Raw genomic sequence first — 14,516 nt, forward strand, 5'->3', positions numbered from 1 at the left:
GGAAGGATCCCAGAAAGATGCCAACAGCATGATCTCCAGGGCAATGTTCTCTATGAACTACTTTGTGCTTGGCCATATCTTGGTTTTTTGTTTTGTTTTGTTCTGTTTTGTTTTTTCTGTTCTGAACATCTATTACTTTTGAATGAGAAAAACCAACCAGCAGATATTGGACTGGTTTTAAACTCTATTTTAGATCTCTCCTTTATTTTAGCCAGCTTTATCTAGTTGGCAATGTTATTATTTGAGAAAATTGCACATTGAAATACAGAGTGAATGCTTCCAATAACCACTTAACAAGGAAGCTGAGGCCCTTAGAGAAAAACAGTTATCTGTCCCAGGGTACATGAGATAAGAGCAGAACTCAGCCCCTGATTTGCAGATGGGTGTTCTTTCTCATAGATCACTCCCCTCCCTTCCCATGTTGAACCTCTAAATGTTTTCTCTCATGAAGATAGCAATGCAGGGGTGTCCCAGGCATTCTTGGCCTCACAGGTTGGATGCTTCATTTCACTGACATGACTTGTGTGGCTTTCAGAGTAGAGACAGCCATCAGACCAGGCAGCCTCCGCATATGCCTTTGCTTACTGGATAACCATAACAGGTTGCAGATCAAAGGCACAGAACTTCTGGCAGAAGTCCTGGACCTGGCACTAGGCCAGGAGCGATCTTCCCACTTTGAAAGTCTGCTATTGGGTGATCTTCAAAGGCTGCAGGCAAGTCTGTGCCATTTCTGCCACGTGGGACACTTTCTTGGGAGTATCCGGGATTATTGAGAGGTTGTCCATGCACACTTCCTCCAGGATGGCTCCGGCTTCTCTGAGCTAAGTGAAAGGTGTAGGCACTTCTCCAGGAGTCCTTGACATGCTGAGCAGCAGTTAGGACTGGGCTCCACTCCTTTTCCATTTGATAGGACCCAGCAGAGGGAAGGTGAAAGCATTCATGCTGCATCAGAACCTATGCCAGCAGCTTCAGGCTCTGCAGAAGCACCACGGGCTTGGCTCAGCTGTGACAGGCTGGACAATTCACAGGGTGAATGGATCTCAGGTTTCACAGCTGAGAAATAAGCATGAGGATTTTTTATTGTTGTTGTTTTTTTCTCCTGGCATTTGGGCAGATGAGTCCATGGTGGGTATTCTAGGTGTCCTGAAGTCAGCTGCAGAATACATTTCATTTTGGGGCCCTGGTCTGTGATAAAGAATATCTCTGGGCTAATATAATTCTTGGACTTGGCTCCTGGGTCTGGGTATTCACGGGGAGAAGGTGCCTTGGAAGTGCAGTAGAGAAATTCTGAAGGCCAGAGGATGTGAGCATTGACAAGTTCTCAAGGCCTACACTGAGGGATTCTTTCTACACCTTCTCAGGGAAAGACAAACAGGCACTTACATGACTCTTTTTTTTTTTTTAATGTTTATTGATAAAGAGAGAGCATGAGGGAGAAGGGAAGGGGCAGAGAGAGAGGGATAGAGAGAATCCCAAGCAGGCTCTGCACATCAGCGCAGAGCCTGACACGGGGCTCGAACTCGCAAACCGTGAGATCATGACCTGAACTGAAATCAAGAGTTGGACATTTAACCAACTGAGCCACCCAGGTGCTCCTACATGACAAAATATTAAGGACAGATTGCATAGTAATAATCAAAGAGGTGTTGCTTAAAAAATCTTCGGTGGCTTTACTAGAAAATTACAAAATTAATACACATTCGTCATAACAAATTCAAATAATATATAACATAAGCAGTAAATATAACTCCATTCTCTTTAAGAGGTACAAAACAAAATAAGGTATCATTTTTTCAAACTATCAGAAATAGCCAGCTTAAAAAACTGGTAATATCCAGCACTGGCACAGGTGTAGGCCAGGGTATTTTAACCTCAGCACTACTGACACAATTCTTTGCAGCGGGAGCTGTCCTGTTTATCCTTGGATGCCTCAGTCCCCTAGACACCAGTAGCATCCAGCACTACCTCCCTGGCTGTGACAACAAAGAATGCCTCCAATGCCTGTCAAATGTCCCCTGAAGGGGTACAAAATCACCCTCTCCCCCCACAGAACCACTGAAGACAAAAGGACACCCCAAACACCACTGGTGGGAGTGAAATCTGGCAGTTTAACATACCTATCAGGTATTAAAATGTGTATCACAAGGATAACCCTTCAAAATATATTTACAGGGGCACAAACTTGTCCATCAAGCACTCATGGTAACAATGGTTAATGGCACTAATGGTTAATACAGTACTATTGGTAATATTTTAAAAATTAGCAATGATCTAAATAACATTGGTAGGAAATTGGTTAAATATCTATCTATCCATCTATCTATCTGTCTACAAAATGCCCAGACATACAACTGAATTAGGCAGCTCTGATATAGAGGTCTTCAAGATAAAATTGTTATAGGGGAAAAAAGCAAGGTGCAGAACAGTGTAGAGAACATTTTTTTTTTAATTTAAAGAACAAAATTGTATGAATGAGTGTGTGTGTGTATGTATATGTGTATATATGTATATATATGTGTGTATATATATACATATATATGTATATATGTAAAGATATGCATAAAAATATGTATGGATACATGGTTTTAAAGCCTGGAAGGAGGTGCACTAAACCACAAACTGTGGCTATCTCTCTGCAGAGCAGGATGTGGGGGTGAGGGGCCTGGGTGGGGGGGATGGTGAGGGAGTACCTGGGGTTTTCTATTTCTACTTTAAATATCTCATAATCAGAGCACCTGGGTGGCTCAGTCCGTTAAGTTGGATTTTGGCTCAGGCCATGATCTCATGGTTCGTGGGTTTGAGCCCCACGTTGGGCTCTGTGCTGACAGCTCAAAGCCTGGAGCCTGCTTCGGTTTCTGTGTCTCCCTCTCTTTCTGCCCCTCTTCCCCCCGCCCCGCCCATCTCAAAAATTAAGTGAAACATTAAAAAAAAGTTTTTTTTTAATCTCATAATCACTTGCATCGTTTTACAAGGACATTATAAAATAACGAAGGTAAAAATAAGAAGTCGAAAAGGAAAAAAGGAGAGAAAGAAAGGAACCCTCATTGGAGTCCCACCTGCCCTCACCTGGAGTAAGTAAACCTGGCTTAAAGGACTCCTCATGCCCTGCACTTTGAAGATCCCACAGCAGCATCATAGGCACCACGGCACCAGATCATCAAAGCAATTCTTCTAGTTGGCAGAGGAGTAGTTATTTTCATCCTGAAAATGGGGAAACTGAAGCTCAGGGAGTGCAGTATTTGCCCAAGGGTCCATACCAGGGAGCAGTCCCAGAGACTCCAAAGTCACAGGCGCAGGTCTGGCCACAGGCTCTCACAACCATGGGCCCAACAAGTCTGCCCTGTCCCAGTACTCCTACTTGTGGCCCCTTCAATCCACTCCAGCAGAGCTCATATTCCTGCCCCCAAGGGCATTTTCCTCCTTCTGGCTCTCCTTTGCTGGTCAGTTTTTAGGAAGAGGCCGGTTTGAGATCTGTCCCTGTCACTCACCAGTTCAACTAGTGGCTTCACTTCTCTGGGCCTCATCTGTAAAACGGAGATAAATGTACCTAACTCCCAGAATGGTTTTGAGACTCAAAGCAATCACATTTGCGAATGCATTTTGTAAAATATAAAGCTCTTAAAGATATTAGTTGATTTATTTTTTAATGTTTATTTTTGAGAGAAAGAGTGCAAGAGGGGGAGGGGCAGAGAGAGAGGGAGACACGGAATCCAAAGCAGACTCCAGGCTCTGAGCTGTCAGCACAGAGCTCAACGTGGGGCTCAAACCCATGAACCGTGAGATCATGACCTGAACCGAAGTTGGACACAACCGACTCAGCCACCCAGGCACCCCCAGTTGATTTTATTTTAGCAAAATAAAACTCTAGCTCTCTTCCCATGGGGTTGGTTAGAATGAACACTGCTGGGGTGACTGCAAGGGAGAAGGCATTGAATGGAAACTGGAATCTGAAACACCGTACAATGATTTGCAATATATTGCAATGTGCTGAGAAGGCCATACGGAGTTCAGAAAATGGGTTAGTCCACCTAAGCTAGTACCTTACCTGAGCCAGGTTCTCACAGAACCTTTTACAGGGCTCTGGGACCTGTGCTGTCACCAGGGATAGATGCCAAAATGCTAAACATCTTAGGGCAGAGGAACAAGGAAACAAGTGAAGAGTATTGCCAGCACCATGGATTGTATTTCTACTCACAGGAAAATGGACTGGGCAGTAAGCAAGTTAATAGTCCATCCAGGATTTATGGGAGTATTCAGTTAATTTATGAACATTATGTATATATATTTTTAATGTTTATTTATTCATGAGAGAGAGAGAGAGAGAGAGACAAAGCATGAGCGGGGGAGGGGCAAAGCAAGAGAGGGACACAGAATCAGAAGCAGGCTCCAGGCTCTGAGCTGTCAGCACAGAGCCCGATGCGGGGCTCGAACTCACGGACCGCGAGATCATGACCTGAGCCGAAGTCAGACGCTTAAGCTTAACTTACTGAGCCACCCAGGTACCCCAATTTATTAACATTATAAAAAGTAAGGTATGCAGAAGCACATGGGGCAAAATTCCATTTCCTACCATCCCAGTGAAATGCGGCAAAGCCTTGTGAAGAATATGGCAGCAACAATGGGCAGACTTAAAGGAGCTCATCTCATGCTGGAGGGAGTGTAGTGAGGGGGGCCCTGAGTGTGTGAGTGGTTGATAACCTTGCCTTTATGTAATTTCTAAGCACATTACTGGAGACTTTAGACAGCCCATACCTTCTTCAGGTGTAAAATCCTATTCTAAGAAAATAATCAGGCTTATGGTCAGATGTAGATACAGACACAAACGCAAACATTTTTATATGTACATACACACATAAACAAGGATTTTCAGATCAGAGTTCTTTATTATAGCAAACATACACACACCAACTGTCCAAACATAGAGGAATGGTCAACTACAGAGGAAATTATGAATGTATTTAAGTGATGGAACATTATACAGTCATGTAAGTCATGTTTCTGGGGAATATATGTGACCTGGAAAATGCTTACAATAGATAATGAAAAGAAGCAGAATATTAAACTGTATATACAGTTTACCAGCAATTAAAATATATACATTTAAAATAATAGTAATATTAATAATAGCAGCAACGAGGTACTATGAGTCAGGCAGTGTCCTAGCCCATTATTCACTCAACTCTCTCCAAGCCTTCTAAAGTGGGTACTATCATTATCCCCATTTTTCAGAAAAGTACATGGAAGCACAGGGGCTTGGGCAGCATGTCCAGGGCCACACACAGGGGTGGGGGTGGTGAAGCCAGAGCGTGAACAGAGCTGGTCCGGCTCTTAGGCACTCTGCAGCCCCATGACAAAAATGCTCATAGTGGTCGTCCCCAAGTGCTGGGGCTGAAGGACATACAATTTTCTTCTTTATATTTTCCAAATTTTCTATAGAGGTACATTTTTCTTTTGTGAAAATTATGCTTTATTAAAAAATAATATATAAATACATTAAAAATACTTCCAAAGTACAAAGGGTATTAAATAACTTAGGAGCCAGATGGATGGGAGGTGGTGAATCAGATCCAATTTGATCCAGTACAGTGGGAAAGGATCACGAAAGGCCAGAAGACTAGGCTCAGCGGGAAAGATAACCTGTTAGATTCTGAACACATCTCGTTTCACTAGGCATTGTGGAACATCCATGTAGAGACAACCAGCAGGACACGGGACACAGAAGTGTGGTGAGGGGTGCAGGGGCCAAGGGCAGGTTGCCCCAAGATGGCCATTTTGACATGAAGATTATTGTGAGCTGAAGGCAACAGAGACCCTGTGAGCTCAAGAGAAACTTTTGCCCCTCCCTTTAACTATACAAAAAAATCTAAATTGGGGATCTTTCCCAGAATATGGGTTATTAGCAGAGATAAACTTTATCTGAGTGACCCATCTGCATGGCAGGACAAACATCTAATTACCAACATCTACTTTTTTTTTTTATCACTCTGGGAAACACGTTCCTTTCTTCTGAAGTCCCAGGCTCCTGCTCCCTTCTCCTTAGTTCAGAATGACATATGTATTTATTCTGGCTGTCTGTGTAGATTCCCTGTACATATACTCTCTGTTGCCTGCCCCTGATCCCTTTCTTTGGGTAACAACAACCCATCTTTTCCTTTGGAGAAGCACCCTACCTGTTCTCTGTAGTGCTGGTGAGATTGGCAATCAAAGTGCCTGGCTATCCAAGAAGTGGGCACATCTATCAAGCTAAAGGAGAACTTTTCTTGAGGTCAAAACATGTACTTCTGTTGCAGGTAATTCACGATTCCTAGTAAGCCTGCAGTGCCCCCAGCCATTTAGTGAATGGCCTTCGCTGCTTGGGAAGCCATTGCTTGGTTTTGAGTCTGAAATTCCATTTTCTTGAGTCCATAGTGAGATAAGAGTTTTAAAATCTGGCTTTTGTGGGGAGGAAAAAGGGTTTTTTAATTTCCAAACTCTTTATAGATCAAGAGCACAAACTGAGGGTGAGAGGATAGACTTTCTAGAAGTCACAGTGTGGAGGTGACACACTAAGATTAAAGAGAAGTTCCCATAAAAGTCCTTCTAGGCTTGCTCAGGAGAAAGAGGAGGACAAGAATCAGATACAAGTGTTCTGGTCCGCCTTTCTCTAAGGCCAGATCCCTTGCATGGGGCTTAGAAGCATCTAGACAGGCTTGGAGGACACTGGTGCCCCATTCTCTGAGCACAGCCGAGGGGCAAACACGGGGCTGCTCAGAGAAGACCCACGCTGGTCGGTCGTGGCACCAGGTTGGCACCCAGGCTACACAAGTAGCCCCAGGAGAGGATGTGGTGGACAAGAGCAGTTCTCCCTTGCCCTTCACCAGTGTGCCATGTGAGTGACTTGGAAGTGCACACCTGTCCCAGTGCCGTGCAGAGCAGACGAGGAAAGGTCAGGAGGCAAGTTGTGAGAACTGCGGCACACGAGGACCTCATGACTACAAACACTAGCACTTTCCATAATTTTGCTCAGAAACAAAATCAGGCCAGCCCCATCTTGGTGGGCCCCACCAGAATCCATAATGCCTAGGGACAAGTCTAGGGCAGCCACATGGCAGCGGAGACCATCAAAGGGGAGGGAACGCATCTGAACCACAAAGCTCATCTGCTGCCCCCTTCTCCTGCCCAGATGCCACTCTGTGTGTGTGTGTGTGGGGGGGGGGGGGGGACGGAAGGAGAAGAGGAAGGGAAGAAAACTCTAAAATACTGCATATTTGTGCAAAACTGTGTATGAACCAGAAGGGAGGAAAGCCCCCCAGGACTGGGGGAGGATGGAAGTCTGAGCAAGGTGACACTGCATGAAACACGAAGTTGTGTGGTTTCGCACCCAAGGAGCAGCAGGCAAAATGTGATGCTGCTAAGGGGCCAAACGAGGAACCCGACTACTATACAGGGGGACACAGAAGAATGAAAAACGTGTGGGACCAAATCACTCTGCGCACGATGCCCCAGAGAGGCTGCCTGTGAACTCCTGGCACCTGGAGAAGCTCTGGTCTCCAGTCTGAGAAAGCCTGGTTGTTCAGCACTCCCTTTTGCAGAGTGAGCTTTCTGGTAGCCTCTCCAAGAGAGTCACAGCGTCATCCCAGGATGACAAGGATGTGAGATGGGAAGGGTGGCAGGGCGAGGCCCTTGAGGACCAGCAGCTGGACAGAGGAAGAGTAGCTAAGAGCATGGCCCTGGGTGCAGGGCCACACAAGCTAGAAGGGAAGTGGAGTTAAGAGGGAGGTCATGACTAGTGTCAGACAATGTTCAGAACTCAAGCAACATTAAAAACTGAGAAAGAGACACTAGTTTCGGCAAGAAGAAAGTTACTCATGACCTTGGCAAGAAGTGTTTCAGTAGGGATGGAAGTCGGGCTGCAGTGGGCTGAAGAGAGAGAGAACTGAAGAAGTAGGGATACTGACTATGGTTCTAAGGGGGAGAATAGGACAGGAGCCTTAGGGGGGGATCTGAGTAGTAGGGGGCTTTGTGGGCTTGGGTTTTGTGGGTTTTTTCCCATTGATTTTGTTTTTTAAAGGATGGGGGAAGACACGGTATGTGTTTGCATATATGGAAAAATGGAGTGAGTCTCCTGAGGACGGGGGCAAGATGGGAAGCAAAGTGGTGTCAGAGTAGGGACCGGTCTTAGAGAAAAGGGGAAGGCATGGCTCTAGAGACGGGCCCAGACAGAAACAGACCTCATATCCAAAGCTTCTCAGGACACAGGTGCACCTTTCTAGTGAAACCTTTTCTTTTTCCCGCAGGCAGAACTAGATGTTCATGAAAGTATAAGCAGAGAATGAAGAAATATTTTGACAAATTATAGCTATGCATCAATGCCTGAGAGGGAAGATTGGTTAAGAGACCATGCAGGGCAAGGAAAGAATTCTTGGAGCCAGGAAACCATAATCCAACAGTTCAAATGTAGAATAAGTTGAAGACTTATCAAGACTTAAGTTAAAAAACTCAACCTGCCATTGCCTAGTCAATTGGCAGATGCGGTAAAGTATGAACGCCTAAATAAATGCTTAACTCAACAGCCTTGGAGCAGGGGCTCTTTACATTTTTGGTTGTTATTTTGCCTAAGTAATACATTGCCAGGATCCCAAACTCAGAACACAAGGTCCAGGCTGTCTCCACCCCAACCCAGGTCTCCACAGGGCTGCCCCAAGATCTCTCAAGTTCAGTGTGACTAAAGGGAGCTCCTCATGGGGCGCCTGGGTGGCGCAGTCGGTTAAGCGTCCGACTTCAGCCAGGTCACGATCTCGCGGTCCGTGAGTTCGAGCCCCGCGTCGGGCTCTGGGCTGATGGCTCAGAGCCTGGAGCCTGTTTCCGATTCTGTGTCTCCCTCTCTCTCTGCCCCTCCCCCGTTCATGCTCTGTCTCTCTCTGTCCCAAAAATAAATAAAAAAACGTTGGAAAAAAAAAAAAAGGGAGCTCCTCATGTAGAGGCATCTCACTCCAGTCAGGTGGTGAGAGTAGACTTTAGCCAGACTGCCTGGGTTCAAATTCTAGCTCAGCACGTACTAACTTTGTGACCTCAGGCAAGTTACTGTACTTTGCTTTCAGTTTCCTCATCTGGAAAATGAAGATGATAAAGGTAATCTCATAAGATTGTTGGGAGGATCAGACGGGGTTTGCAGACTGTAAAAGTACTAGCTTTTATTATTATCCTCCAGCTAAATATCGTTTTTCATCTGTTCCCCGTCAAATGGATTCAGTAGGATTATATTAGAAATAGGCAATAATACCCATTCAGTGGCTCAATCCAAAAAGCAGCTTTTCATTGTCCACTTTTGCTCACATTTAATCTCTCACCAAAGCCTAATGTATACAACTTTCAATCTGCTAACATGCTCTCCATTCTTATAGCCACCTGCTCTTTAGATCACTGCCAACTCAGGATGGGATCACTGTGACATTCAGACTGAAACCAGAGTAATCATTCTAAAATAAAGTGGTCCTTTCTCTTCTCTTCCATAGTCTCCACGATTCTGAAAATAAACCCTTTGACATGGCCTCTAAGATGAAGACCCTTGGTTATGGGTCTGCTTTCGATCTGCACATTAAACCCCTTATGCCCAAAACTAAATTCACCCATTCCCCAAGCTTACTGACTTCATGGATCTCCCTCCCTGGTGAATGGTGCCACCTACTGGCCACTCATTCACTCAGGCCAGACGGCTCTCTGACCAGCATACCCAGCCAAGTGCGCTAATTTTAAATGCCAGGGCTCCTTAGATGCTTCTCCCCGCTTTAGCCATTGTTCCAGTTCTGGCCTTCATTTACATTATTTCAAATGTCTTCAAACTGGCCTTACATCCCCCTCCTTCCTCATCTGCTTTCTAAGAGGCTGCCAGAGTAATATATATGGCTCATTGGCACATCACTTCTTTGCTTAAGGACAAAATGCAAGCTATTTAACACGATTCTCTCCTGGAGTTGGCTTGGATGCTCTCCGTTCTCACCCAGTCCCTTCTCACATTTGAGGTCAATGCCTGCCTTTCAGAACCCAGTTTAGACAGAACTTCCTCCAGGAAGCCTGGAGACATCCCTCTGCACCTCCAGACCAAGCTAGGCAACCCTTCTGGGTGCCCACGCAGCACCCTGTGCCTCTGCTTACACACAGCACCCTATGCCTCTGCTTATACACAGCACTGGGCAAACAGCAGGCAGTCACTAAAGTCTGTGAAAGAAGAGTGGGGACAGAGGACAAACAAGGAAACGTAACACACTGCAGTCCCACAGCGGAGACCAGGATGCAGCTCTCTTTCCCAGACTTCCAAAATGACACCACATATTTACTACCCACTACCAAGTTGCTTTGGTAACAGAAATATTTCATAACAGCATGATGGGGGAGATTAAAAATATTTAAATAGTTTCTGGCACATAGTGAGCAGTCAATGATTTCACTTGACCAGTAATTACTGCATGCCAACTCTGTGCCAGGCAAGAGTTTGGGCCCTGAGAATACACTGTATTTTCATCAACTCTAAGACACCGTCATTTTAAACCCTCACTATCTTTTGTAGGTATAATTAAGAAAAAAACCAAATGCTATCAGGTCACAACTGTCAATTATAAGATACATCCAGATTTTTAGAGTGCTAAACTGTGGGAAAGATCATCTTAGATTCGATGACAAAAGTAGTGATAAACAAAAGAGACAAAGTCTCTGTTCTCAGGTCCCTTCTATTGTAGTGAGGGGAGTGGTAATGAATATATATCGTCAGGAGGTGTTAGGTGCTATAATGAAAAATAAAGCCAGCTGAAGGGATACAAATGAAGAGGCATTCTGGGGTAGCCAAGAAAGTCCTGCTGGGGAACTAATATGAGCAGACTTGAACGAAGAGAAAAGTTATGGGTAAACCACGTTCCAAGCAGAGGGAGCATCAAATACAAAACACTTAAGAGGGAAATGTGCCTGGTGAGTTCAAGGACAGGCAAGTCAAGTGTAGCTGGCACAGTCCCAGACCCTGGGCAGCCAATTTCCTCAAGCCCAGTGTATTTTCTAGGTGAAGGTAAGTATGCCTGATCTACTTAGGGTGTATAAAGGGGAGATGGGTTGAGGCTAAGAAAAGTGGTGTAACTCAGTGATCAGTAAGTTGGGTGTACAGTCAGGTGGCCTAGATTTGAATCACAATTCTACCACTTACAAGCTGTGTAACCTTGGACAAATTATCTAACTGCTCTGATCGTTAAGTTTCCTCAGCTGTAAAATGCGGAAACAAATAGCAACTGCTTTGCAAATTGATTATGAAGTTGAAATGAAACAGTCCTTGTAAATCAGAATACATATGATCATTATCATCACCATCATCTACTCCAAAGCCATCTTAAACATTACATCAAGGTAAGGAACAAATAAACTTATTTGAGCTTTAAAATGTTTAAGACCAGGGTGCCTGGGTGGCTCAGTCGGTTGAACGTCCGACTTCAGCTCAGGTCATGACCTCACGGTTCGTGGGTTTGAGCCCCGCATTGGGCTCTGTTCTGACAGCTCAGAGCCTGGAGCCTGTTTCAGATTCTGTGTCTCCCTCTCTCTCTGCCCCTGCCCCACTTGTGCTCTCTCTGCCTCTAAAATAAATAAACATTAAAAAAATTAAAAAAATAGGGGCGCCTGGGTGGCACAGTCGGTTAAGCGTCCGACTTCAGCCAGGTCACGATCTCGCGGTCCATGAGTTCGAGCCCCGCGTCAGGCTCTGGGCTGATGGCTCAGAGCCTGGAGCCTGTTTCCGATTCTGTGTCTCCCTCTCTCTCTGCCCCTCCCCCGTTCATGCTCTGTCTCTCTCTGTCCCAAAAATAAATAAACGTTGAAAAAAAAAATTAAAAAAATAAAATAAAATGTTTAAGACCCTGATTCCAGATTACCAACTGGTAGGATGGCAGCCACATTGTTGAGAAAATAATTTTTTTTAAGGTTTTGAACTTGCCTTCTCCAAAGTCATTTATTTATTTATTTATTTATTTATTTATTTATTTATTTGAGAGGAAGTGCATGCACACGCAGGGATAGGCAGAGAGAGAAAAAGAGAGGGTGGGGGAGAATCTTAAGCAGGCTATCATGACCATGAGATCATGACCTGAGCCAAAATCAAGAGTTGGATGCTTAGCAGACTGAGCCATCCAGGCACCCCCAAAGTTATTTTTTAGAATTGAAAGCTATCTTCCTATGTAGACAGATTGTTTTTGCAGTATAATTTGATGAAATTAAGTCTCCTCTATTCAATCAGTTAGAAGATACATGAAATAAGAAGTATTGCTAAAGGAATTTTATAGCTGCTATATAGCTTTCTGATTGACATTGCTATGTGCATTACGTTAATACCAAGTCAACTTCTTAAATACATATAAAGTCTGCAAATAAGCCCAGAGGTTTCTCCATGGCTAGAAAGACCCTGTGTTGCTAAAACAGGAGGCATATCTGGCTTTTTGTTTCCTCAATCACATGTTTCGTAGCTTCTCTCATTCGGTCATGAGGTACCACACAATGAGTCAGGCCTGTATGTAATGACTTGAGATCTCAGGCCATAGCAAGTGGTGTGAGTTAACAGACTTTGGTATTCCCAAGAGGCTCTCACCTTCCAAATACTCCCTGAGTAATGAGCCACATTCTCAGAAAGCATCTGACTTTATGATGGAGCTATGCTTACATGAAGCACTTAAACCTTTTTTGGTTGTTAGTATTCAATGCCATAATGGATGGAACTAAGGTAGAAGGAAGAATTCACCAAAATTGTATTTAGCACATACTAACCTCAGGAATTGTGTTTGGCTTTGGAGATTCATTACTGACCTAGACACAATTCTTGTCCTCAAGTATGATAGCTTAATACCACATATTTAGCCTTGATGCAACTCACCTCACAACTTCTGAGAAAAAAATGCACCACATTTCCCTCTCCTTTCTTCTTTCCTAAGAGATGTTGAAAAAGGGGCAGAAGTATACAGACAGGCTTTTGAGACATATTAAATCCTGACTCAGTTACTTCTAGCACTGGGTGACAGGACAAGGGGAGCTAGAACAAGTGATCTGAGTCCCAGGCATCCTCATCTGTAAGATGGATAAAATCCCAGGAATATTAAATGAGAGAACATGCACATAGCTGCTGCATGGTAGAGGGGAGCCATTATTATCAGCATCATTAGACCTGATGTTGGAACTTTACAGTTAGCAAGTTTTTTCATCCCCTGTCAATTATTAAACCTTTGGTGTGAACAAGGAGAATTTAAAATGTTATACCCAAGGCCCACTACACACTTTATGCTCAACAACCTTGTACAATGACCTGTCGATTCAATTCCTAGACGTGGATCAGGCATTCCAAAGTCTGGCCGTGGTTAAGCTGGACAGACTGAACTAGTTCTCACAGCCTCTCTAGTTAGGTGACTATACCTAAGGATCAGTGGGTGGGGGTGGAAGGGTCCCATTTTGGTTCAGGTAACAACCCTCACCCTAGTGCTGGGCCACAACCAATTCTAACCAATTCTAGCCAATTCTATACAGGAAAGCGATATTTTCCACAAAGCCCAGGGAAATACAGACGTGGAACCGTGCCATGGCGAGTGATGAGAGAGGCACAGCTGCTTCAGTGGAACCAGTCCGGGTGGTGGGGGGGGGGGTTGGCGGGGGGTAGTTGCAACTGTTGCACACATCACCCCTTCTCTGCCTTTCATTTGAGCAACTGTCAGAGTCATACAAATGGAAAGATCCCTGAAAAATCACTTACTTGGGTGAATGCCCTATAAACCTTTTTGCAAAATTTAGTGTCTGTGTGCGTGTGTGTATGTGTGCATTTCTCCGTCGAGTTCTCAGTAGATTTTTAAAGGAGTCCATGTCTGAAAAAGAGGGAGAGAAAGAGGGAGGGGAGGGGGGGGGGAGAGAGAGAGGCAGACAGAGAGAGAGAGAGATTCGCTGATATATAGTCTAACTTCCTCCTCACTTAACAGTTGGAGAAACCGAGGCCCAGCCAGGTAAAAGCAGATGTCTCAAGTCAAACAACAGGGGCACGAGAGCCATTCCAATTCCAGCCTCACATCCATAGCCCTGGCCGTGTCTGACACCTCCCCTCATCTCTGCAGGCCTTGAAAGATGTCCAGGACACGAGGGCTATCGTCCGAGCTCTGGAGATGTCGCAGGCGGTCCGGTTCCTTAGCACCAAGGAGACTCAGGCCAAGAGCTCAGCGGGGCTCCGGTGCCGCGAAGATTCCCCACCCTGGTTCAGGCACCGGAATTTCCGTTGCCTTCGTGACTCCAAGGCGAGCACCAAGCGCAGGGAGACCCCGGGAAGTGAGGCTGCTGGGCGACAGCGAAGAACAGCGCCTACTCACTCACCTGACAGAGGAGGAAGCGGGCACGCCCCAAACGCGGTCCCCAGCGAATCCTCCTAGGACCGAGGAATCAGAGAAGAGAATAACAGGAAATGACGTCAGATGCACGTGCTTCCGAGAGGGGCGGGTGCGAGGTGTTTGAGAGGCTAGGCCGCCGCCTCGCGCTTGCGC

At 45.2% G+C, this 14,516-nt stretch overlaps 1 protein-coding gene across 3 annotated transcripts in view; it reads right to left on the bottom strand.

Annotated features, from left to right (window-relative positions):
- Positions 1–14,451, bottom strand: part of GDAP1L1 (ganglioside induced differentiation associated protein 1 like 1) — a 51,570-nt gene extending 37,119 nt beyond the window's left edge. For all 3 annotated transcript variants that reach the window (XM_045444519.1, XM_045444520.1, XM_045444521.1), the window contains exons 1-2: positions 14,350–14,451; positions 3,067–3,201 (exon numbers count right to left, since the gene is read on the bottom strand). In XM_045444519.1, the coding sequence (XP_045300475.1) occupies positions 3,067–3,102 (36 nt within the window). In that variant the 5' untranslated portion in view covers positions 3,103–3,201; positions 14,350–14,451. The remainder of the gene's footprint in view (positions 1–3,066; positions 3,202–14,349) is intronic.
- Between the last annotated feature and the right edge of the window lie 65 nt (positions 14,452–14,516).

Source organism: Leopardus geoffroyi, chromosome A3 (genome assembly GCF_018350155.1).
Source record: "Leopardus geoffroyi isolate Oge1 chromosome A3, O.geoffroyi_Oge1_pat1.0, whole genome shotgun sequence".
Lineage (NCBI taxonomy): Eukaryota > Metazoa > Chordata > Mammalia > Carnivora > Felidae > Leopardus > Leopardus geoffroyi.